This window comes from Pieris brassicae, chromosome 6 (assembly GCF_905147105.1).
Source record: "Pieris brassicae chromosome 6, ilPieBrab1.1, whole genome shotgun sequence".
Lineage (NCBI taxonomy): Eukaryota > Metazoa > Arthropoda > Insecta > Lepidoptera > Pieridae > Pieris > Pieris brassicae.
Window position 1 is genome coordinate 20,076,436 of NC_059670.1, and position 27,042 is coordinate 20,103,477.

The window sequence follows — 27,042 nt, forward strand, 5'->3', positions numbered from 1 at the left end:
AGTATAAAATCGCTGTATTTCGATCTAGTAGTATTACAGCATTTTAATATTTCAGTTAGGAGTTAATAGTTCGTTTAGTTTGTTCGTTGGTGGGTTGTATAGAATCGTGGGTTTTGTTTAAGATTTTTTTCACCCATTCAATAAAGGTACTCCCGGATCATCTTGATTCTACTTTATTTTGGGGCAAGTTGGCACTAGAGTCACTCCAGGCTCTGCTACTCAGACCTCCCCCACTAACCACCTCGCGTAGTACCAACGCGTCAACGTCAAATAGGCCCTCAATCTACCGGCTTCTACTACGGTTCTTATAGCTGAAATCTTGTCTCCTTGTGTGAGACTAAACTTGAATGAAGCGAATTTTCTTCAGATTTTTAAGTTCTCTTCCACTGAACTTTACCGTACCAATTTATTTAATTTTATCATAACGTGTGACAGACCAGTAACATACTTTTAGAAACTTAATTTACATTTAACTGGAAATCACTAGATAAAAGACTTTGATCTTTTCGGAAATCGCGCAATGGAACAATAAATGAAAGATGGTTTACTTTTTGACATGTTCATTGATTTCACCAATTATCTCACGATTTTTGATTAAAAGATGTTTTTGTGTATTAGCAGTTATAAACACGATATTTTAAGATTTACCAAAATCGTTGATTTTATCTAAGTATGTTAGCAGTGTTGGCCTAGTGGCCTCAGCGTGCGACTTTCATCCCTAAGGTTGTAGATTCGATCTCCGGCTTTGCACCAATGGATATTCTTTCTATGTGCGCATTTAACATTCGCTCGAACGGTGAAGGAAAACATCGCGAGGAAACCGGCTTGCCTTAGACCCAAAAAATGGCGTACGTCAGGCACAGAAGACTGATAATCTACTTGCCTATTCGATTAACAAATGATCATGAAACAGATGCAGAAATCTGAGACCAAAAGGTTGTCGCGCCATTATTTTTTTTCTTTTTTGTGATGCTTTAATTATATACAATAAAATGTATTATTCTTAAGTATTAAGACAATAACATCTTGAGGAAACCGTGTCAGTTTCCTTAGACTAAAAAGTCGTCCCCGTTTGTCAGTCTCTTTTTATTATATCCGAGGTGGAAATGCATTTGCGCATTGAAATGTCCCTGAAAGTTGCGCTATGTTGGAGCAATACCCACTAAAACTACTTCGGGTTGTTCCTACAAGCCTGCGTAAGAGAAGCTACGAGGTCACTCTTGCATTCGAGCGAATAGTTGTTACACTTGTTGTTGGCTATATTATGTACCTATTAACAATTATTCACAAATGTCTATTTCGAAAAGAAGTCTGTTATTTTGAGAAAGTTTTTTTCAGTCTTTCATTGTTCAAAGAATTAAAAAAAAAACAAATGACAGGTGTGTGCACGATACACACTTCAAATTATAGAGAGTAGGGAAGTCCGGTCTTCAAATTATCGCATGTTGGCGAGCAAGATACTTCAACTTGATATTAACATCGATATTCGACAAGGGCCCAGGAAATTTAATTATCGAGAATCTACTGTATTACTAATAGGTATGAACTTCATTGTCACCTAGTATAAATGACAAACATCTTTTGTTATTGTCATGATTCATTGTACTCGCTGATTTTGGTCATAGCGGGACGAATTAAACATTGCCTGGTCATTTGTGTATTACATCTGCAGGGTCACATTACATCAATAGCAATTCAGATTTTAATTTCCGTATTCCAAACCACCTCATTGAAAAAACGTTGTATGTACTTTAGAGTTTTCAATTCCGTAGAACAAGTAGAATTTGCAGAGCCATAATTATAATGTACAGATCGATATCACATTCAAAACAGAAACTAAATTAAATAATTTCAAAAAATACTTCAAAGGGAAGAAATTCGTCACTTTTTTTTAAATTGCCAATGCTTTTTTTACTGATATGTCTTCGGTTTATTGAGGTCAGATAAAAATGCCATTATTTAAATCTAGTTGTTTAGTACACTAGTAATAAATTTAAGTAAACATGCATAATGGTACCTTTATGGTAGCGCTCTTTCATACAATCCCCGATAAAACAAAATTTTATAAATATATACAATAAACCTTAATTAGTTAAACGTTATTTTTTGAAGAAAGAATAATAAAACAAAGCAAATACAAATATAATAAAACAAAGCAAATACAAATATAATAAAGTCCCTTTCTTAATTATTTTTATAATAAACTTTTAAAAAAATTATGGCGCCTCATTCGTTTTACAGTTTTTGATAATTTACAGCTACATTGTATGTGACTTACAAGTCTTTGTTATGGTTTATTATGATAACCATAACTCGTTGTGTGGCCTTTGTTCTGCGCGTGCGCACAGTACTTTATGGATGCAAAATGGAATTTGTTTATTGAAGCATTTCGGTCAGTAATTATTCCAGAAAATTTGCTATATTGTTTTGATTATTTTTAATTTGTTATGATGTTACTATATCTAAACTGCTTATTATAGGTCATCAGACAATATTAGTTATGAAAAATGTAGAAAGTAATACGTAGATCAACACTAAGGAAACCTAAAATTAATTGTTTAATAATTTATAGTTAAAATTTTCCTTTATTTCCAAAATTACATCTATTCCAAACGTCTAGGCATAAATTATTAATATATTTTTGACGTACGTAAGTCGGAATAATCTCATATTGTTAAATTTCGTATGTCAAATCCAATACATTTTTGTTGGGAGTTAAAATTTGTATTAACTCGTATCTGAATCAAACTGAATCACGTTGGCAAGGATATTAGTTCCTTAGAAGGTTTTAGTCGACATTTGTAGGTTTTGCCGGTCCTACTCTCTTACTTGACTCTCACCGTTCCACATAAGAAATAGGAAGGTCCCTGGGTAAGACGAACTAAGGAGTAGGTATAACTATTTAATCATACTTTATTTAAATTGTCTATATGTACAGCTTAAGAAAATATTATAATACTATTACACGATTAAGTAAATTTTATAAAAGTAGAAACAGGAAAGAAATCTTTTTACTATCCATTAATCTTTTCTAAGTACATATTTTAATCATAGGATATGATCCCCATAATCTTCACAAGTAGGTCGCTCTCCGGCGAGGATGGGATGGGAATGGGAGCTTGTTGACGCCGGACAGTGTGAGCCGAATACACAGCAAAAAGGTTACGTTTCCGGAAGAGGTGATAATTGTCCGGAACGTACAGTCTCAGAACGTACAGTATCTTTTCCAGAAAATTGCTGCTTTCCGATACGTTATTCATTAAACCAAATTTGATTAAAGCCATATAAATTTTGTCTTATGGAGCCATCTCCTTTCGAAGGTTGGCAATCATCATGGCTACTTTAAGCGGCATGGCTTCTGAACAATGTCTTGGTACTTTGACCATTGTCTGAGATTCTACAACCAAAACGTGAGTCAGTCCAGGTCTCATTCTACCTACAGTTTGTATGATTAGGAGCTCGTATTTTTTGGTGTTACGTAAAACGTGTCCGAAATATTCAAGTTTCCTTTTCTTAACCATTCTGTCCAGCACAGTTATATTTCGTATGTGCTCTGTCCAAGATTTTAAGCACACGTCAATAAAGGCAGATCTTTCGATTCCAGATTTTAGGACATAATCAGCGTCACGTTCACGATTCAACAAACAAAGAAATCCCTATGAAGTTTAGTTGCTGTGCCTACGTTACAAATTTAAGGCAAACCAGTTTTACATACAAAGTTTCGCCGAAGTCTGAATAAACAGCTGAAATTGGCATTTAGTTTACACAATTCATTCCCGCGATTCGCCACCTTCTCACCTAGATTCCAGAGGCTAAATTCCGTTGCCTCACCTGCGGATGCGCCGGGTTTACGCTAAATTTAGCTGCGTTATGTCACAATGGTTGGCGCATATCGTTTCCTGGTGCACTATTTAAATTTGTCAGATAGTTACAGGCATATTAAGGATGATTGATTGGTTTGACTGGATTATATCTTCGTCATTTCTGATGTTAGTGTTAGTGGCGCCGCACAACTTCCTTCACTCGCCCCTGTCTTCGGGAAGCCTCTGCGCCTTGGTGATGGTATGACTCGTAAGGGCCTTTACCGGTAGTAGAGGATCGGCCTTGAGGTTTGGTACCCTCTATTCTGCCAGTCAGGATGAGTTTTTCTAATCTTTCTGGACTTCTGCGTGTTACATGTCATAAAAAATCAGAATGCGTTGGTAATAAAGTGTCAAATTACTACGCTCTCTTCTTGAAGGAAAGAAGTCGAATTGGTTCGGAAATTCTTCAGTGGGCAGCTAGTTCCACATTAGTGTTGATGCGCGGCAGAAACTGCCTTGAAAAATGCTCTGTTATTGAACAACGTGATACGTGAACGGTTGAACGAAAGCATTCATACGCTTCAAGATGTAGCTAGTTCGGATCCGATCAGCCGTAGTACATACAAACATCTTGATGTGTTAAGCATGAACAATGAAAAACACAAAAGTCTACATAAATCTTTAATATTATCTATATTGACGTAACTATGATTTAACTCAAATAATTCTAAACATTTTGACAAGACCTAGGTATAGTCTGGGCGAATTGCCAAGTGGCAGGTGGGAAGTTATTGCAGCACTCGATTTAATTGCACTGCCTTTGAAGAGTTTTTGGGTTACGAATTTATTGTTATGCGAAGTTTATTGGCTGTTTAAATTGTCTGTTATATGACGTTGGAAGGATGCTCCAGTTAGTGCTTTGAAGGTATCTTAGTCATATTTATGCCGTGTCAACATGTGGTTTTCCCAGAGATTAAAAAAGGAGGTAAATAAAAATAGAAACACCTGGAGGCGTTCTCTTCCAATGAAGGCCTGGAAAGCATAATAGTACCTATGACTAAAAAACTTGTGATTTTAGGTTTTTCGTAAAACATCTATATTTTATTTAATAAGTAGAAAGTTTGACATAAATTTGTATCGTGACATATTATAAGAGATACACAAAAATATAGAAGAATGCTGTTTTATTTTCAAATAACCTTAATTTTCCTCCAACTGTTGCCAGCGGGCAGGAAGCTCATCTTACGTTAAGTGATACCGCAGAAGACACATTGCTAGAGGCTTCGCAAGTGCGTTGCCGTCCTTCAAATCCTATCATACGCTACTCTAGTCAAACCTGGCCCCAGAGTGGTGGAGATACTCCACTCCTTTGTTTCCTCGAGTCCTCCAGACCTCAGCCCTGGATTTGACTGGTTACTTCTCCTAAAGAACGATATAACTACTCATCCGAATGATGAATGGAGCACAAAATTTCCGATATCAATTTTTGAACAAAGCCGACGTGTAATTATAAGTATGCAGGTGAATCCAAGCATCCTTCAGCCGAGGGTTAAATTGTAAAGAACTATCGTGAAGAAGAATATTTCAGATGTCAGAATGAAAATTTTATTCTAAAACTGGTTATCTGGTCTGCGCCTCGTTTGCCTATCATAAATATAATGTTTTTAAAATATCCTTTTGTCTGTTTTGTCAGCCGCTCCTTTCCTCTCGTAGGTGTTAACTAATATTCATTTATTTATTCAGACAACAATAAGTACATACAGTTATGATTGTGTTAGGTACAATATTATCCTAAATATTATATTTAGTTTAGCTAAAAAAATATATTCAATCATACAATTATTAAGCGCACTTGCAATCCATTGCAATCCAAGCCTTCCCTTACCAAAGATACAGCTCGCTTTCACATCGTGGCGTAACGACATCTGCACAACCAAACATTGTGGACGCACTGTGAGGCAGCCCCATCAACATCTTGAACGATGATTTTTTTGTAAAGCAAGGCCATAGGCAAATGCTATAAAAAAATGTTTACCTCTCGAACATCGTGCAAAATGTTTATTAATGTTTATGTAAATAAAAAGAAATACATAAAACCTTTTTAGGTCTGGGCCTCAGATTTCTGTATCTGTTTCATGAGCCTCCTGTGCCGCGTCGTCTTTTTGGGTTGGGCAAGCTGGTTTCCGCACGATGTTTTCCTTCACCATTCGAGTGAATGTTAAATACAATATATAGTAGGTATAGTAAGAAACTCCATTGGTGCATCGCCGGTGATTAAATCTATGATCTTAGGGATGAAAGTCGCACGCGGCACCACTAGTTCTACACCGCTCTGTTTTTACCATGTTTATTTAGGTTACATACAAAATCTGAACAATTAAAATGAAACGTTAGCGAGTTTTAAAATACATACAACGCCATCTAATGGTAGTCTAGTGTAATCGTTTTAACGAGCGCATGATATTCCAACTAAACACTATTATTATTACCATCTGTTTAATAAAAAAAATACGTTTTTAAACGTACATTTAACTTTCTCTAAAAAAAATTACTCCTTTGTTGAACATATTTTACGATAGATTTAGTACAACCCGTCCAATTTTTGTATAACTGTAATAATAAATGCGCAAACGATTATTCTAATTTACGTGAAAGCGTGAAGATTCGCAATTTTACAGTCCACTTTTTGCGATATTCCTTCCGTCATGTCGCGTTTTCCGGTTGCGGTTAAGTATCATGTGACACGGGCGGTACCGGGATGGGTGCTTGTTTTCCTTCCTCAAGTTACCAGATAGATCCTCGGAATTGACTATTACTCAAATGTTATTTTTGGTTTTAATATACGTAACTTGGCAACATTTTACGTTTTTTATATTAATAAAATAAGACTACTGCTCAGTGGCGTAACAATAAGGTGGCAAGGCTGCCAAAATACCACGGGCCCCCGACCCAAAAGGGCCCCTGCCCAAGAGGCCGCGAGCTCAAAATTTTGTTATTTTTATTTCGTTGTAAATGTATGCATATTCCTCACGTTTCCTTCACCGAAAAGCTAGCGAATAGACATTGTTTGCATTGAGATATTATGTTCTATGGATGAATGCAATATGCATTGGGTTAGTGTGGAGACTACAAACCATTCCCTCTCGCCTAAGAGCGGAGTTATTATTGTGGCATTAACATATACAACGTGTAATTGTATACGCTGAAAATCTCGAAGTTTATTAATTTAAACTGAGTACAACGTGACGAGTTTAACTGATAGGGCTCCATTAAAAGAAATTGCCACGGGCCCCAGGATTGTATAGTTACGCCACTGCTAGTGCTGTACATAGTCTTGAATATTTCTTATTTCATTATAACTAATCAGCTCATCTCTTAACAAAGGCTTCAACCAAATATATTTTTAACGATATTATGAATTTTTATTTGTTTAAATAAAACCTAAACAACAATCAAATATATAATTAAAGTGAATAAAAAGAAAATTAAAATATTTAAAAAGTTTCGTCCTTGTGGCAGTTACCTTTAACGCTGGCAACAACTAACCTTTCTTCCGATACTTATTCGTTGAGCGAGAAAAGTACCAGCTCTGGAGTCACTGTATCAACCAGGCGCCAATAATTTGAACCAAGAGTCTAACTACAAAGAGAGTCTCTATCTATTATTAATTATATATTATACAGTTAAAAACAATATTATATAGGATTTTTACGGCCGATCGAAAAAAATATTCAATATTAATACAAACAAACTAGCTGCTGTGGTCTATGGCAGAATGACCAGCGCTGTGGAACAACTTTGCTCCTCAGCATAATGCTGAGCTAGGGCCAATTACAATCACAGCGCTCACGCTTATTGTTATTATTATTTATTTATTTTTGTTTACTGTTATTATATGTGATTCTTTGTGTGTATTTTAGTAATAAATTGTGAATGAATGTGTGTGTGTGAATGAGTTATGTGAACTTTTGGCGTGATTTTACCGGGTTTATAAAGAAAATATACTGAAAACGAAGAGATATATGATTCACCCTTGCGAAAATTTTCATCCCACACAATCTAAATTTACGATAAACTGTGTGTGAGAAAATTTATTTCATTACAAGAGTGATGCCATTTCTGCATGTGTAAACTAATATTATAAAGCTTTGTATATTTGTAACGTTTAAACAAAAACTACTAAACCGATTTCTCTAATTGACAAAAAAAAAATATCTCAGGAATAGCACTGAATAAGTAGTATATTAATTTCGAAAGTGTTTAAAAAGATTCAGGCCGCCGGTATGACTACTCCTGTTCGGTTGCTGCTTGGTACATTCAATGATGCTCTGGATAAAAAACTTTTTACTTTGTATTTTTATGTATCATCTATTTAGTTTAGTTTGTTTTTTTTGTTCCAGTTAAGTTTTGTCTTAATAAATGTGTATAACATGTATTTTTGCACTACTTGCCTATCTTATGTAATAGAATACATTTTTATTTTTTCTTTACTCACAGTGGTTGCTTGGAAGAGATCGCTCGTAAGTGATAAGGCCGCCAGTTGCGCTCCTTTTGATTTAATTATGTTCAATTTTTTTATATATTGTAGTGTAACGAAGTGTAAATCAATAAATAAAAAAGGTAAAAAATTACATCATTTAAACACGCACTACTTACCTATAAATCTACTATAAACCCTAAGTAGTATATAAATAGGTATAGATGAGAGTTAGAATTGTGTACTCGAACAGGATTAATAATAATAATAATAATATTCACTCGTACTAGACACATTCTTCGTCGGATTGAAGCTTGATTTTTTAATTACACAACATGATGTTTATAAAATATCATAGTTGCTCAATTAATAGTTATTCGTAATTCGTACATCGATGTTTGTAGGTTTGAATTTTTTCGCTCACTCACGGGAAAAAATTCACTCTTTGAGTTATCTTTTCCAAATAATTTATTACAAAATAAAATCGCACATTTGTGGTTTGTAAGAATTCTGTTAGAAATACTTATTAAGTTAAGTATGCTGTCTTGTATCGAAAGCATTGTCGCCCGCAGTTAATTTTTACTGTTTTACTTATTTGTTTCTAGATGTATTGTGTATTCTAATGGACATTCCATTAGCAGACCCTTTAAGTAAATATCACTTGTACTACGTACCAGGCTTGAAGCTCCACGGATAAAATAAATAATAAACCTACTCTAGCTGAGCTAAATTGACTATGATTATAGTAACACTAAGTATAGTCCTGACACATCATTCATAGAGTTCAATCCTTTCGGCTTTCCGACATATACTTCGGGATTTGTCTTGCTTTTAATAGGTTTCGGAATTTTAATACGCTAATGTACTCATAATAAATCACAATACCCAATAATTAGACACTCAATGGAATCGACAATAGCACTGACAGATGACAATGACAGCGACACTCATTAAAGATTGTTGCCATTCGAAAAAATTACTTCCAATAATTGTCCTCATGGTTTATAGTATTGGATATGCTTTAAAAATAATCAGCTCACGCGGCCAACTTCATACCCCGGGACGGATACGATGAATTGAATTTATGATGTAATAAATTGTTTCGCGACGCCATTAATTATATAATAAAGTGACTGACTGGATTTGCAGAATTATCTGGAATGATTCAGTGAGTAATCGATTTTTTTTTTTAAATTAATTAATTTGTTCATTTTTCGTATATTTAAGTATTTTGATGTATTATGCATAAGCTAAGGAGCTTACACTAAATCGATTTCTGAACGCACACAAAATAAATATTTGACAACCAATATAGATGTCAAAAAATTTTTCGCATTCTATATTTTTCTTAACTCTTATACATAAATCTCAAATACTTAATTATCCGAATATTGTGAATATCTCTTGTCGATTCGAAACCTTTTATTGAAATACGTTCTTTCATTCGATGGAAGATTTTACTGCACTGTACATTATATGTTTGATAGTTACAAAGTTAATTTTTTCGTTAATTTTACCATGTGTTTAATAATTCGAGACAAATATTACAAAACCATGAAGATCGGTCGAACTTTTTTTTATGGCAATAGTTTTAACTTCATGCCATCTTCAAGTAAAAGTTAGGAAAACTACACGCGAGTAAAAATAAACAGACATCAAAAGAAAACGGGATAAGCTAGTTCAAACAAATTATTTATTAACACTTCGTTACATTACAATATAAAAAAATTAACATAGTTAAATCAAAAGGAGGGCAACTGGTGGCTTTATAGCTTTCGAGCGATCTCTTCCAGGTAACCACTGTGAGTAAAGAAAAAAAAATTGTGTGTGTGTGTCAGCTACGACGCACGATTGGAGTTCACTCCTTACGAACGATAATTATGATATATATCGAATAGAAAAAAAGGGTAAATGAACGCATCTGCTAAAATGATAAGAGAAACAAACATATATCTGTAATTATTCGGATTATTTATATTACTTCAATAAAGCGTATTACATAAAGTATGTTACAAAACAATATAAATATATAATATAATAATTGTGTTAAATTTATACAAATCCAATTTTAGAGAGAGAATGAGATGGAATCATTCTTTTACACGTTCAATCCTACAGATATATATGTTTGTCTTTTTTTACGTAACGCCTCAACTTTTCGTGTTACACTTGACTTTACTCCTCATAAAATTTCCGTACCGGGCATTATAACTCAAATCGTTTCTTAAGGAGTAAACTCCAAAAAAGTATTAAATTACATAAGTTAGGCAAGAATACATGCTGTACACAGTTATTAAGACAAAACTAAACAAGAAACAACAAAAAAAATACATAATAATCTTAATATTATTATCTTATCTCACCAATATGATGATGCTAAATGATGAGGTGTACAATTTTAGAAGTTATTAAATTAAATAACATATTACTCTGGGGATCCTGGCGGTCTAGCCTTTATCGAGTTACTTATTCGAAAAAAGTTTTTATATTAAAATTGTAGACTATAAAATTGTTTACATTTGCGTCACGCTTGCGTTGACTACTGTATCTATTGATGTCTACATTTAAGGTTAATGTTTTTATTACCTACATACCTGTGGCCTCATATCGTTCTGTTTAAATTCCCGTTGCCAGATCGTTATTACGAAAGATTAAACATTTTTATAGCTATGGAAATTGTAGAAGACGATAGTAGCTATTTCTCTCGGAGTTGACACCAGGGGGGGGGGGGTAATGTGTTGGAGGGGAGACACTATTTTAATAATAATATTTCCATTTTATTTATTTATTTATTTACACTTCGTGACACTACAAAATAAAAATTAACATAATTAAATCAAAAGGAGGGCATCTGGCAGCCTTATCGCTTACGAGCGATCTCTTCCAGGCAACCACTGTGACTAAAGAAAAGAGAAATGTATTAAATAAGATAGGCAAGTAGTGCAAAATACATGTAATACACAGTTATTAAAACAAAAACTAAACAGGAATAAAATATTAAAGATACATTAAAGAGTAAAATGACACATAAATCACGATAATTTAAGATAAGTCTCTCGTCAGTTAGTTGTTAGTAAGAAAGTTAGGGATACGATGTGGACAGGTAATGTTTGTACAGAAGAAATTTAAAGGAAGATAGAGAAGGAGCTAAGCGAATAGGGACGGGAAGTGAATTCCATAGCCTAACTGCGGAGACCTTAAAGGAATCGCCATGAAAGGAGGAGTTATGAGATGGGATTTCAAGGGTATAGTTTTCGGATTTTGATCACACAGACTCATTTTATGTAACTAATTTATATACCAGCACGAGCAACAAATAATAATAAATAAAATAAATATACAGCTGGTATATGTAGAGCCGAAAAGAGAACGCACAAATTGCCTATCAATTTGCTATTAAGTACAGTTATCATTCCGAAGTCATCTGGAGCCTGGGCAAACATGCCCGAGGCCCTGCAAAGGTGTGGCAGTCTCAACATCATCCTAAACACGTTAATATTGAACGCAGGGCAGGGCTAATCCATATTGAGATGTGTTTTGGCTGTAAATCTTAAAAAGTATTTTATTAATGTTTGAATTTCAGCGTAAAAACTTTAAAAGTAAATTTATATATGTAAATGAAGTTCTAGTTTAAAACTGGCTGACGAATCCAAGGCATTTATGTCCACATATCGAGGTAAGATATGTATCTTACAATCACGCTCTTGTGTAAAGTCGGATAAAAAGTTCCAATTATATTTTACAGCTGTTGTTTTACTTTAACCCATTTTATTGAAAAAAGTGTCGTATTACCATTACAGAGTACGTTGAATTGGCACACGATATATTTAGATGACTTCATGATCGTTCACACTGTGTCGGTACGATATATATAAGAAATTTTAAGGCGAGAGTAAATCCGTTTATTTTATTGAACATACAAATATACAGTTTTCTTAACCTACATAGTAATAAATAAATATTGATAAATTAAAACAAATTAAAAGCATTTCCTCGCTATATTGCCACATTTATTGGTTGACCGACGAAAGTAGCAGCTCTGGGGTCACCGTCTATCTACCAGGTGCTATTCAATATTTAATTAGCGCCTATGAACTTGAACCCTCTCGAACCCCCACTGGAACAAAATAAAAATTGGAGAAGACTGGAATACGAACTTACCTAAATCCTATTTATATGATAAATACTTCAAAATATAGAAGGAATCCTGAACTTCAAATTATCGCAGATTGGCGAGCAAAATACCATTCCTTCAACTACAAATTACTGAGTGGACCAATTAACATTGATTTTTACATTTTATACGAGACATTCAGATTAGCGTGATTATCATAATACATATATATATATATATATATATATATAGTATTGCCTTACGACATCGTGTAAACGTTGTATGCGGGACGTCAGTTACGACACGAGCGCGGATAAATATACTTCACACCTTTCTTTGAACCAGCTAGTATTTCAGTTATTTAGGTCTGTTTTATTTTAGACTTTATCGCTTTGTATTATATGTTATTAACAAGTGCTTGATAACGCAACTGTGGAATGCGATGGCGGTCCCGGGAGTCTTGTACTCTATGATGCCTGGTGTGAGTTATGTCCCACGTTTAGTTGCGGGGAATGCTCATTTCTTTCAAGCGATAAATAAGGACTGCAAGTATGATATATAAATACTTCATGGATATTGCATGTACTATAAAGTGAGACGCTAAAGATGATAGGCATTTTTGACATGTTAATACATGTATTAAATATGTTAATACAGTAGAACCCGTTTAAGACGATCACGCTTAATACGATTTCACGCATAATACGCCACTTTACGCCAGTCCCTGCAACTAGATATATTTTCATACATTTCTTAACGCTTAATACGATTCGTCATCCCGTTTTATACGCCCGAACCTTCACGTCGTGTTGAAAGAAGAAGAAGCCGAGATACTGCAGGGTATTCCTAGATATTCTTCCATCGATGACAATGTACGAAATTCAATCAATTGAAGATCTTATTGAGAATGTGAATAACACACAAAACGAGGCCCTAAGTGATAATGATGAAGACGAAGATGAGTCAACGCCCAAGCATTATCAGCTGTTAATGATTTAAGACGCCATGTAGCTTCTTTGGATCAAAGCGAAGACGCACTGCAAAAGTTGAATTATGTTGAAATTATTTTAATTGCTAATGCATCAAAATCTTGTGTAAAAATGTATTTAATACCTATATGTGTTGTAATTCTTGTTAGGGCACGAAAATTATACACACAGTATCCGTAATAAAGAAATATATTCACTGTTTAACTTGGAAGTGATATGTCTGCTTCCTACCACGATACAAATTGGAATAAAACACAATTTGGCACCTCGACAAGATGGCGGCTCGATCGCTCATTCAAATGACAGGAAATAGTCAGTACAATGATTAATTTTTTCAATCTTACTCAAATAAATCAACAATATGTACCAAAATTATAACATAACATATATTTAGTACGTATTATTCTCCCCATCCCGCATAATACGCTTTCTCGCTTAAGACGCGTTTTTGGTAGGGTCCCTGAGGAATCATCATGAACGGGTTTTACTGTATTTGCGAATTGGATGGAATTTTGTTTTTCGCAGAAAAAGTTATAGCAGTCACCGAATCGTACCAGTACAAAAAATTAATGGTGAGGCCATTTGTGGCGGAGAGTTTATTGCCAGTTCTTCTCTTCCGTTCTACGCCCTTGACTTGAGAACGGGATTTGATTTCATATTGTGTTACTAATATGAATAAATGATTTTGAATTTTGATTTTTTCCTTTAATTGTGAACAAAATCGACGATGCATTTTTATTATTGCGATTTTCTTTTTAATAGCCAAGCTGAACACTTCTGACAGACGCCGTTAATTTTAAAGTCTAACCGACATTCGGTTTCCAACATCGCATGGAAACCTATCTTCTATCAGCCTTAGAGCGACTGTTTATTGCGCCCATAAGAAGTCCATTGGCTCCAACCTATGAGCTTAGGAATGAGAATCGAACATTGAGCCGCCACTTGGCCAAAACTGCTCATCCTCGATTATAAATCTTCACAAATCCAACCATTAATAAACCACATCTAAAAACAACATTTCTAATTCCAGTAAAACAAAATGGCGACTACAATAGAGGCGTCGCAGAGCCTCATCCAATCTGAGTCCAGGGTGACGCACAGTTACCAAGAAGTCCATGTCTCCGAGAGCCGACAAGTCAAGAAGAAGAAGTCCAGCAGGCGGCATAAGGATGAGGGATCTATATCTGTGGTACGAATATTTAGCTCATATGCTAATTGTTTTTTCCCTATTTTTACATTTTTAGCTTCGACTGCGATAGACTTCATTGTGTCAAAAATGTTTTGAATTTTGACATTTGGTAGTGACAGGGACATTCAAATTATTCATTAAAATATATTCCATTATATATTTCCAAACCGCTTTTGGGGCCTTCAAGCAAAGACCTCTCCTCTGATACCAAACTCAAAGGTTGGCATCACGTCCGCTAGCCCCCATCTTTGCCGGCTGGTTTGCCTTTTCCTAAAAAAAAAATGCGAATTGAATCAGGTCGCCTCCCTTATTATATTTCTTTATTACGCCATTTTCTTAAATATTATACCTTGTACAAAATAAAATATAAAAAAAAACTAACTGTTTGATTTATTCAGCCTTCTACTGGTCTGTGTTTAGTTAATTTAATTTTTTGTCAGCTACTTACTACAGCCATAATCATAATACAGCTCAGACAGCAGAAGACTAGATTTTCTGATTGCCAAATTTAACTAATAATCGATACTATTAATTTGTTCCTTTAATTTTCTTCAAAACAAATGCCTTCCTCATAAAGGAAATCTATTTATTAAACTTTTTAAAAAGCGTGTTACGTTCCGTATCTTGGTTACGTATTGATGAATTATTTCAACGGATATAGATATGACGAGGTGGCCGAGTGGTTAAGGCGTTGGACTGCTAATCCAATGTGCTCTGCACGCGTGGGTTCGAATCCCATCCTCGTCGATCTTTTTGTTTTTTATTTTTTGTTCTATACCTTTATCTTTATTATTTAAGATTACTTGTATTTATCATAATGACAAAATATATTTACTACAATAATACGATATCTAAGTAGCGGTAAAGGATTCGATTGCTTCCAATGAATAAATAATTCTAATCTTATTATTTGTTAATATTTTTTAAATTAAAATAATAAATATTTTTATTACGACACATTCTTTTTTAAAGTAATATTTTTTATAACATTATTACATTAATTATTTGTGATTCTTTTACGTATAATAAAATATATATAAACAGAGACTCAAATTGTTTAAGACAGGTGCGTCGCCGGCCTTGAATAATTTATTTATTCAAGCTTAGTGGTAAAGCATGCGTGATTTTTCTTTATATGTGTAAAATTTAAGCATGCATGAACGCACTGCGCATGTAAACAGCATATATGTTTATTACACCGTCAAAATAGGCCCGGCCCATACAATACGTTTTTGGCATACCGGAGTCATACTTAGCGCTAAGACATTGGTAGGCATTATTTTAAAACCGAAGTCATTATAAATTTCATCTTTTTTATTTCCTACCTACAATTATTTATGTTTCTTTCAGTCAAAAAGCTCTGAAAAGCTATTCAAAAAGATGAAGGCCTCTGAAGAAAATCCCACTTGTGCCAAATGCTCCAGGCCAGTGTACGCCATGGAGAGGATTAAAGCTGAAAAGAGAGCTTGGCACAAGGAATGCTTCCGATGCGTTCAGTGCAATAAGCAACTTACGTGAGTATATGATAAATACATATTTCCTTTACAATTATAATTTTTTTGTTAAGCGCCATCTAGGGGCGCTATTGTAAACGACGATTATTTCGAATTGACAAACATATTACTACAAATTCTCTTCTATTGAGTAAATAACAAAATAATTTTACAAATATGTAAAGAAATACACTAATAATTCAAAGTATAGAACTATTTCTTTTTGACTGCTGTGTGTACGTATTTTTTTGTTATAATTTAATTACCTACATTTTTGTACGTTTCTTTTTTCTTAAAGTATAAATATATTATATACTATAAATTACATTTTTTATGACCAGAATGGAGACGTATCAAAGCGACCATACAACATTGTACTGCAAACCGCACTTCAAGCAACTGTTTGAACCGAAGCCGGTCGATGATGAAGATGAAACTGACGGTAATTTTATTCATTCATATATTACAGTATATATTTATATCAAATTTATAATTTTGTAAAAGCGCCATCTAGGAGGCTGTTGTAAACGACCTAGACATTTCAAATAACAAGACTACAAACATAAATGTTAAATAATGTATAAAGATAATGTCATTAAACAGTCATAGTTTAAATTGTGACAATTAAAAAACTATATTCAGCAGACTTAAAAGCTTCTTCCCACCGCTAATAGATGGCGATACTATCCATTGCAATTTCCTAAAAGGCGCTGGCAAAGTTACTGCAAAACGAATGATTACCTTGCGTTCATTATTTTTCGCTATCGCTTCTCGGCCTTTTGGCTAAGATCAAAGTGTAGTATCTGTTCTTTTCAGCTTAATATCTGAAAGTTCCCGCATAGCGGGACCAGTATATTAAACTGATTTTTGGAAACTGACGGGATGTTCGGGGCTCGCTCCACTCCTGTCACGGGTCGGCCCGGCATTGCAGTGCCGCCGGGATCGGCCCTCAAAATTAAAAAAGAATGTATTATTTTATATTAATCACATGTAAAAATCTTCGCTATTATTCTACTAAACTTAAAAATTGAATTTGGTTTCCGTGTGTGTGCTGTCACTCTCATCCCTAAGGTCGTCCCTGCACCAGTGGAGTTTGTCTTTGTAGTTAAGACGACATGCAGTGGCGTAACTATAGGGTGGCAGGGATGGCAAAATGCCGACCTTGAGTAGGCCGCGAGCTCAAAAATTGATATTTTTATTTCATTTTAAATGTATGCAGTTTCCTCACGTTCCCTTCACCGAAAAGCTAGCGAATGATGAATGTATTGAGATATTATGTTCTAAGGATGAATGCAATACGTATTGGGCTAGCGTGTGGAATACAAACCATTCCCTCGCCTAAGAGCGGAGTTATTATTGTGGGATTAGTGGGACATATACAACGTGTAATTGTATACGCTGAAAATCCATCTCCATCCTCTCCATCAAAAGAAATTGCCACTAACGGCATGCCTTAGACTCAAAAACGACGTGTGTCAGGCACAAAGCTAACCTACTTGCCTATTAGGAAAAGACATGATCACGAAGCAACACAAATCTAAAACTCAGGGCTAAGGTAGGGTCCCTGGTTATTATTGTTCAATATAATAATAAAAAATATTGTTACAGCTGCCCCAAGAAAACATCAAATGATAATCTGCGAGAGCAACCCAGTGGAACTTCCACCTGACGTTGTGCGTGGTAAGTCAGAACAAACATTTGTACTAATTATATTTTTCCGTATGTTTATAGCCTAATATAGGTTGTGCGGCCTGGATAATAGGTGCAGACTGAGTGCACAGAAATGACGCTTATAATTAATAAGTTTATAAAAGAAGACCTTAAATTATTTATTTATTAGTATTATTACAACTACGATACATATTATAAAACAAAACACTAACACTGTACCTTATGCAAAGCCAAAACAGATAACATAGATAAACAATATATATGAAACAGAAAAAATAAGTAAGTACATGACACAATGCTGCCAACATTAAAATAACAAACAAATTAAAAATATGTGCGTGTACACACGTAAGTGAAACTTTTTTATGCTCTTATTTTTCGAAAAATGATCTACTATATGCAACTTCACAGAAATTGGTTAAATAAAGTTAAATAAGGTACAGTTTAACAAAAGGCTATTATTATCATAGACATGAATACAGATAATACAATTATTTCATTTTACTTTATTACTACTAAGATTATTACAAAATTGCATTAATTTTAATAGAATTATTACTATCATTGTTATCGTTATTATATATTTGTAATGGCTTCGAATTAACCGTCGTAGGGATAAGAAAAAGATGGCGCGTAATGGAATAATGTGACGCGTAACCGAAAAATGTGACGCTAAATTTTTTTACAACCCCAATAATTTATTTCATTTAAAAAAAATAACTAACCTTAAAATATAATAAATTTTAGTTATTATATATTATTAAAATAAGTCCCTTTAGGCAAGCTTCCAAAGATACTGGCATCGTTCCCCCTTTTTCTTAAAAAAAAGCCTTATAGCGCTATGACCCCACGGACTAAGGGTCTCGATGCCAAATGGGACAAAATCATAGACAAAAATGAAAGAAAACTTTAACCTTAACATTATATAGCAAAATAACATAAGACAGATGACAGAATGTATTTCCTGATGTTCGTACTCAAATTAAATTATCTAACGCTGGAATAATAATTTATGTGAAACTAAGCAAGCATCTAGCAAGCACTTGTAAAATGTAAAAATGAAACAACATAAGTTAGTATGTGGCAGTTTCTATGTATACGTCTAGATAAGTTATGCGTATTATCTGGCGATATTTTTTATTATATATTCCTTGAGCAAAGGAGCAGTTTCATGCAGAGAAAATAAAACAATTGAGTTTTATACACGTACTACTTTGATTTTTATTCCGGAAAAGCGACGTCAATAATTGTTGGTACTAATAAAAAGATAGACTAAAAAACATTAAAGTGACACGAAGTTCGCTGGGTTAGCTAGTTATAAATTAAATATAACGAGAAAAAAACCCAAATTCTGTGTGAGATTTAAATAATAACTTAGAATCTTTTAAGTCTTTCCTCTCTTTCTATCAAACGGGGTTAACGCAGTGTTAGAAAAAGACAGCACTATGGTTGCAAGTAGACTGATTTTTTTTTATTAATTTACTATAGCGTCAGACAAACCAGACTTGGGTCTAGAAGAGCTGGCATCCCTGGACGTGAAGTCTCGTTTCGAGGTGTTCGAGAAGAAAGCACAGCCTGAAGAAAAGCCTACTCTGGAAAAACACCATCGCGAGAAAAGTTCCACTCTATTGTCTAAATTGGCCAAGTAAGTAGTAAATTTATTTTCGAGGCATATTCTTCTCAGAGCGACGCCTTGTGGCTTTGGTGTGCGGCTTTCGTTCCTGAGGTCGTAGCTTCGAACCCCGGCTGTGTACCAATGGACTAGTGCGCATTTAAATGCTCGTATAGTGAAAGTGTCAGTCACAGAAGGCCGATTGCCATCTGACAGTTACATATCTAGAAAACAAGTTTTAAACGAATTGGAGCTAAGTATTATTATTAAAAACTTATAATTATTTACATAATTTTATATACATAGCTTCAATCCGTTTAAAAAGTGTTTTCTATGTGTAAAAGCTATTTTAACAAAAGACAATACTACTTACATATTTATTAGAAACAGATATAGAACTCTGAGGCCCAGACCTAAATGGTTTTCTGCCTTCTAGTTTCAGGGTGACATTTTTTAGGAGTCTTGGCTGCGCACAAGCGTAGCGTAGTATACGCTTTGGTTGGGGGCATGAATTGAACAATAAACCTCTTGTCCTGTCCCCATCCATACCAGATGGGGCCGTTGGGTTTTCGTAGGTAGGCGTGCACCTCCCGGACCGACCTCCAAACTTACCGCGTCACTGTAATAAGTTTTCCCGGTGCGGTCTGTAAATGGATTTCCCTATAAGAAAAAGTGTGGAGAATTTGTATGAAGGTTTTGATATACTTAGTTTCACAATTTCCGTTTGGCCATTTCATGGTAGGCACTGGCACCAGGTTCCTCCATTACGCCTACGACGGGTGGTCTTGTGACGTCTTAACGAATGGGTGCAACCGCCATTTGTCTTCCTGCGTTTCTGTTGCTCGGCAATTACCAAGATTATCTTCATTAATATCAACTATATTGGAAATCATTGCCGTGCACCACCACTATGTGGAACCAGCTGCTCCCACTGAATTTTCGTACCAATTCGGCTTAGGGTCCTACAATAAAATAGCGTATCAATTTTTAAAAGTATCTCATTAAGAAAGTCCATGGTATCATGGTAATCTTCCTGCCCGTTTTCCCTATAAAATACGCCACATTGCCAAAAAGCTAGTTTTTATTTTCATACCAAATGTACGTTATACGTACAAGACTTAAGAACTTCTGAAAATGAAAATAGGTGAAGTTCAATGTATCTGTGAATTAGGCCAATTTCTACACGAACGCCATACAAAATTCGATTTTATATCAATGGGTTTGGGTAGAATTTTATACAACAGTAGTATTCTATAAATAAATGTAGAACACATGTTACCTTCTTATTACTTGAAAACTCACTGAGAGTAGACCTACTGGGAATTATGTAAGTTTTTTATTCAATATTATATCATTTGGTTAGCGAAGCGCCACCCCAGCGAGCAATACAAACAATAAACAGAATTTTGTGTGGCTGATGGGTGGCCATGCGTCATACTCGTGAATGGCTTCTACTTGTGGTGATTGGTCGGACTTTAATTTGTGTATGCGGTGATGTTAGTTATTTTGCGTGGTTTTCCATGCCTCCTGCTGATAGAGGATAAATCTTTCTTTTTTAATTGATTTTATTATTATTAATGACTTAAGATGTTATGTGGAACATTGTGTAAAACGAAAAACTTGGCGATTAAAAAGAGTGGCGGAGAGTTTGTTGCCAGTTCTCAATATAATATTCCTTGTATTGTCAATACTTATTGACTGTGAATAATTTGTATATTGTTATTGATAAGCAATATTTTTTATTTAAATTATATAAATAAATATTTAGATTGATGTAATAGTTATAAATGTTACCCGCTTAGTATTTATATACTTCGACTATAATAAAACTAGAAATCAATTTAAAGTTTTTATATGGTCGCCCTTCTGAAAAGACTGTTTTATATAATTATATTATATATATACAGCTAGGTTTAGGGTTCGATTCTCATGAAAAATATTTCGTATTGACGGTACAACCTATCAAATCTTTAATCTAAATCTTTGGGATTCTCGTGAAAAATATTTCGTATTGACGGTACAGCAAATCTTTAGGTCGAGGTGGTCTATAATCGTTAATTAAAAAGGAAGTTAAAATAATGTATTTTTCTTTTAGGTTTAAAGCAAAGGGAATGGACATTGGTGTGTCTGATGAGTACCTTAATGGCGTGGAACCTGAGGATAGCTCCAGCGAAAGAGGAGAAGAGGACGGTAAGATTATTGAGATTCTCTCAAAACGAAAATTAACTCTCAATGTATTTATTAATTAATGCGATAGTCATATAATATTTATTAGACTCAAAGTGCCTATACTCTTCGTTAGCCTTTCTTTTCTTTGTCATCACACGCTTTATTTGAAACCCCCCCCCCATTTAAGGCGCCGTAACGTTTTTTATACCCCCTCTCCCCTAGTAGTGACCATTTTGCCTAAAAACAATTGTGTGTCGTAAAAAACAAAGCTAGGTAACCCTGTACCCCCTTCAGTTGCTGTAAGGCATCTTCACGATTTCAAAAAAGTCTCCCCCCAAATTACGTAATACTTGAACGCTCTCTTACCTATAGTTCTTATTATCGTACGTACTCCATATTTTGGCTCTCTGTTTGTCGTCAATTATAGATGAAGACTCAGTCCTCAAAAACTCGTACAAGCATAGTGGAAGTCGCGAACAACCTGTCTCGTTTTGTAATATGAGTGAAATAGTGGGTCGCTTCGAGAGTGGACAGCACACCAACTCCGAAAGACATAGAGAGCGGAAACAGGAAATACAAAATATTCGGAGCAGGCTGTTTATGGTAGGTATTTATAATAACTTAACATTAACTAGTATGAATGTATACAAAAATAGTGATAAGTTTAGATTAGAACATACTCACAATGTTAATACTCGGAACGAACGCAGGCTGCAATTTCCTCGTACTAGAATATCTAAAGTTAGTCATTCTATTTGGGAAAAGGGATACTCTTCAGAAATGTATTAAAGAAAAGCTGTGTAAAAAGGCTTACTACAAAGTTAACGATTGTCTAGTTGACAAAAGGGCCTGGGACTAGAGCGAGACAGGCTACTTCTAATTAATTTGTTTTAAAATAATCGTGATGATTTGGTATTTTAAAAGAGTACCGAGAGTTTTTTTCCGGCTTTTTCTCTCGGCCTACATCCTCTGTCTTCTTTGACGATGAGTAGTGTGTCTACCTATTCAAATTTAATGACACGGAATAAGTGATACTTGTATCTTATGTTCCATAATAAACATATTTTATTTTTAACATAAAAAAAGTATTTTATATTAATTTTTACATGCAAACCCTATATCTGGTTTGAAAACCTCCTTGAAATAGCTTGATATAATTTTGTTTATACTCGTTTTAACTACAACAGTTTGTTTTATATCTCTAAGTGATAAGTGGACTGTAATTTTTTTTTTGATATTTTGCCATTAAAATTCTGTAACCAATAATTTACACCCTGCTACCATCAACCCTCAACATCTTTACTTGGTAAAACAAAGCAGAAAATGAAATTTGTTTACAGTTATACAAAACACCACAATTGTAGATTTGAAACGTATATTTTTAATATTTTCCGAATTATACACAAACATACTCATTTATTTTATGTATTACCTTATAGTACAATTTATTTGACTATTTGCAGGGAAAACAAGCAAAAATAAAGGAAATGTATGAACAATCCGTGATGCAGAGTGAACAAGGTATAATACAAGATAAAATTACATATATACTGATAAAAATAAGGGACTTATGTAATGTGTCCCGGAATAATCTCTTAATAAACATTTTTTTAATTGATTAAAATCTATTTATTCTCTTACGATCAGTTTATGGAACTCAACCCTAGAATCTATAAAAAATAAATCAGTGGCGCTACCTCTAGGTCTGGGCCTCACATTTATATATCTGTTTCATGATTATTTTTCAATCTAATTGGCAAGTAGGTGATCAGCCTCCTGTGTCTGACACACGTCGTTGACTTTTTGGGTATAAGACATCTCGGTTTGCTCACGATGTTTTCCTTAACCGAGCAAATGCTAAAACCTACGTCCTCAGGGATGAAATTCGCACGCTGAAGTCACTATACCAACACTGCCTCTGCTCTCTTAAATATGTCTTTAGTGCTACGAAATATTATTTAGTTATAAAATAAATATTAATGTATTAAAAATACAAAAAGCCTTTAACGCTGTTTACATGCTAAATATAAAATAAATATGCCTGAAGTAAAATCAACAAATGGTTATTTATTAACAGCTTTCTTCGATAAAAAACCTCTCCTCCTCTCCTCTAAATTTTTCAAATCATGACGTCTAGCGATGCGAATCCACATTAGACTCATTAACGTTTTATATGGACTTCCAATTTTCGTATCTACCTGCCACTCTTTCGTTTCCCACTTCGTGGGCACCACTCTGTTATGATTCTGATCCATTTCTGCTTCTTCTCTCTCATCTTTAAACTATATTTCCTTTTTATTCTTGATGTTCTTCTATCCACACTGTTTCGACAGATATTTCCAGATCACAGTGGTTCTGTCAATGCCTATTTCTGAAACTAAAATAGCAAATATGGCCGTAACACGTTGTAAACTTTTCTCTTTTCCTTCATATAATAGACATTAACTATCATTTAAAGAAAACACTTTTCAACGGATTGAAGTTATGTTATAAACCTAAAATATATTTTATATATATTTTTCGACGTTTCGCGTGCTTTATAGCGTGCGTGGTGACTGAAGACAAAGGGTGTTCAGGTTTCAAGTATTCATTATCATTCTTTTTATTACCTACTTACCGGAGGACTTTGTCTGACTTTTGATTTTTGAGTCCCAAACGTGAAGACAATTTTTTCTTATAAGTGCTAGTTGCACATAGCAAAATTGGAGTGTACACACTCTATATATAATAATATTTACCCCCCTTATTTGTAAAAACTAAACCTAATTCTTTCCAGGTGTAACATCATCGGAAAAAATCTCCAAAGAACTGGAGTTGGATGCTGAAAAATCTCGTGCAATCAAAGAGCGCTTTGAGAATGGTGAAGTGTACAATGATGAGAACCAGGCGCCTAAAAATCGGGAATTCGAAGATCGGGCCGTTTTTAATGAAGGTACGAAAGCATTTAGAATTATTAAGACTTATTACATACATAAACATAAAAAAACGTACAAAATAAAAGTAAGAAATTGTGAATTTACTGACGTTTTTGACATGTGGGAGTCACACTTAGTTCAAAGTTTTGATTCATTTAAAATCATTATTGATAAATTGGTTTTTGTGAGCGACTAGATAATAAAAAATGTGTGCACACGTAAGAAATGAAACTTCTTTATGACCTTATTTAAAAAAAATGATCTACTATATGCATCTTTACAGTAATTGGTTAAATAAAGTTAAATTAGATAAAGTTTAACAAAAGGCTTTTATTATCATAGACATGAATACAGATAATAAAATTATTTCATTTTACCTTATTACTACTAAGATTATTACAGAATTTCATTAATTTTAATAGAATTATCACTATCATTGTTATCGTTATTATATATTTTTGTTATAATGGCTTCGAATCTCATCGAATCAACCGTGGTAGGGACAATAAAAAGATAGCGCGTAACGGAAAAACGTGACGCTTAACGGAATAATGTGACGCGTAATCGAAAAATGTGACGGTATTTTTTTTACAACGCCTATAAAGAAGTTTCTCTTCAAAAAAATACCTAACCTTTAGGAAAAGTTCCTAAAGGTTATAAGATTCATAGACATGAATACAAATAATACAATTATTTTATTTTACCTTATTACTATTACTACTAAGATTATTAAGGAATTTCAATTTCATATTTTTGTTATTGTTATTGAATCTTTTCGAATCGAAAAAGATGGCGCGGTACGGAAAAATGTGACGGTAATTTTTTTCCAACTCCAATAAAGAAGTTTCACTCAATAACTTTTACCAAGAAACTTTTGTTTTAGAAGTTGTACACCATATATGAATAAACATAATTTATTTATGTATATGTGTATAAATGTCAAGGATTAAATAAGCCTTTTATTTTATTAAACAACCTTTACTAGTTATTAGTAAAAATATTATTGTTTTAAACTCTCCCTCGAAGAAATATGGAATGTTTAGTTTCTTCTTTTTCAGGAATCGCAAAGAAATCAAGATCTATATTTCTAGAGTTAGATGCGAATGCCAAAACTATGCCCCCGTTATCTCCACCGCCGCAGGATGTGCCGAAACGAAAGGAAATTGTAAGTAAAAATATGTTGGTCACACACAAAAATTCACTAAACATACTTGTAGGTGATTAGTACGTGTCGTAATGAAACAGTGGTGTGTCCTGACAAGGACAGTTGTAAACGTTATCGTCATGAAACAATAATATGTTCTGAAAAGAACAGTTAATTGGCGTTATCGTTAGACCACGATATCGAACTGTTCTGAGAAGAACACGTTCGTACGCTTCGATGGCTGCGCACAGAAAAGGACCAACTTTTTTTATTTTTTTGAAGAAGGAATCTCGCTGTTGGCCTTAAGGGCCTTTACAGCTCAGCTCGGGCTGTTTTGGCGAGCGTAGCTCGGCCAGAATGGCGTTTTATCCCGCGGCTAGCGCAAGGGCGTCTCCTGTGAGACTCGAACCTCGGCTTGGGCCGTCGCGGGGTGGTCAATCGCCTGAAGGGCAGGACGGAAGCTCACTGGAGTGAGCGAAGTGCGAAGTAAAGGTCCTCGCCTTCCCCGGTGAAGGCGGTTTTTTACCCTAATCTGTGATTGGCTATTTTTGGCCGCGCGGGCGGCTTTTAATTTATCGTTTGCTACGGTAATTGGATCATCCGGATCCGATAGTATGTGTCGGGGCCTCCTGCGAGCCTTTTTTGTCGGGAAGGGGTAATAGTTGATGCTATTACGCACCAGCGGATTGGGATGGTGTTTAGCCTTGTCAAAGTGGCGTATGGACGCCAACTTCATCCATTGGGCTATGGTAGGGAGCTCCAGGTCGTGGTGGAGATAGGACCAACTTTTTGCCGCGCCGCGATTTTATCGTCTATGCACCCTTCGCATCTTGGTACCACATGTTACCACTAGTGGCCAGTGTAGGATAATTTTTGTGTATAAATCTACAGTTTTAAAAAATAAACACATTCCATCTTCACCTCTTCTCTACGAATTATTAGGAAGTTTTATTTTAACCAAATAAGAACAAACCTAAAGTAAAACAACCCTAAATACTAATGTAAATCCCAGATCCTTAGAGAACTGATTTTCTCACTTGATGACTCACAAAGGAATTTAACAGGTAACAAATGTATGGAAATTATTTAATTATTTTTAGTTAATCACCAAAATCAATGAGGAATTCATGTTTAGGAAGCTAGGAAGAAATTAGTATACAATACAGCAGGTATTTTGCATTCACCTTATTTAAGTGTACTGTAGTACAAAGGTGCATTGCAGCATGCATAATTATTGATAGTATCAGCACATCACAACGGTTTTCTTGGACTACAGACACATAATTATAATATATAATAATAAAATAAATTAAAAGCCCGTTTATTATCCAATCATGTCAATATATATATAATTATAATATACAGCTTACATTTTTCCTATCTTGTTTTCCTGTACCTTCAGAAACGTGGGTCTTCGAAAGCCCACATGGAATGAAACACATAGTTCTGGCCACACTGACGCAGGC

The 27,042-nt window shown here is 34.4% G+C and overlaps 1 protein-coding gene and 2 non-coding genes across 3 annotated transcripts in view; all 3 read left to right on the forward strand.

Moving 5' to 3' along the window:
- LOC123711208 (LIM domain and actin-binding protein 1) overlaps nucleotides 1-27,042 on the forward strand; it is a 38,617-nt gene that overhangs the window by 6,725 nt on the left and 4,850 nt on the right. The window contains exons 2-11 of the mRNA XM_045663686.1: nucleotides 14,414-14,572; nucleotides 15,923-16,086; nucleotides 16,407-16,507; nucleotides 17,674-17,745; nucleotides 19,225-19,381; nucleotides 21,444-21,538; nucleotides 21,945-22,120; nucleotides 22,981-23,038; nucleotides 24,294-24,449; nucleotides 25,491-25,597. Of these exons, the coding sequence (XP_045519642.1) occupies nucleotides 14,423-14,572; nucleotides 15,923-16,086; nucleotides 16,407-16,507; nucleotides 17,674-17,745; nucleotides 19,225-19,381; nucleotides 21,444-21,538; nucleotides 21,945-22,120; nucleotides 22,981-23,038; nucleotides 24,294-24,449; nucleotides 25,491-25,597 (1,236 nt within the window). The 5' untranslated portion in view covers nucleotides 14,414-14,422. The remainder of the gene's footprint in view (nucleotides 1-14,413; nucleotides 14,573-15,922; nucleotides 16,087-16,406; nucleotides 16,508-17,673; nucleotides 17,746-19,224; nucleotides 19,382-21,443; nucleotides 21,539-21,944; nucleotides 22,121-22,980; nucleotides 23,039-24,293; nucleotides 24,450-25,490; nucleotides 25,598-27,042) is intronic.
- On the forward strand, nucleotides 15,238-15,319 carry Trnas-gcu. Its single transcript has one exon. It is a non-coding gene; the product is annotated as a tRNA-Ser (tRNA).
- LOC123711507 lies at nucleotides 16,829-17,021 on the forward strand. The gene has a single exon (XR_006753968.1). It is a non-coding gene; the product is annotated as a U2 spliceosomal RNA (small nuclear RNA).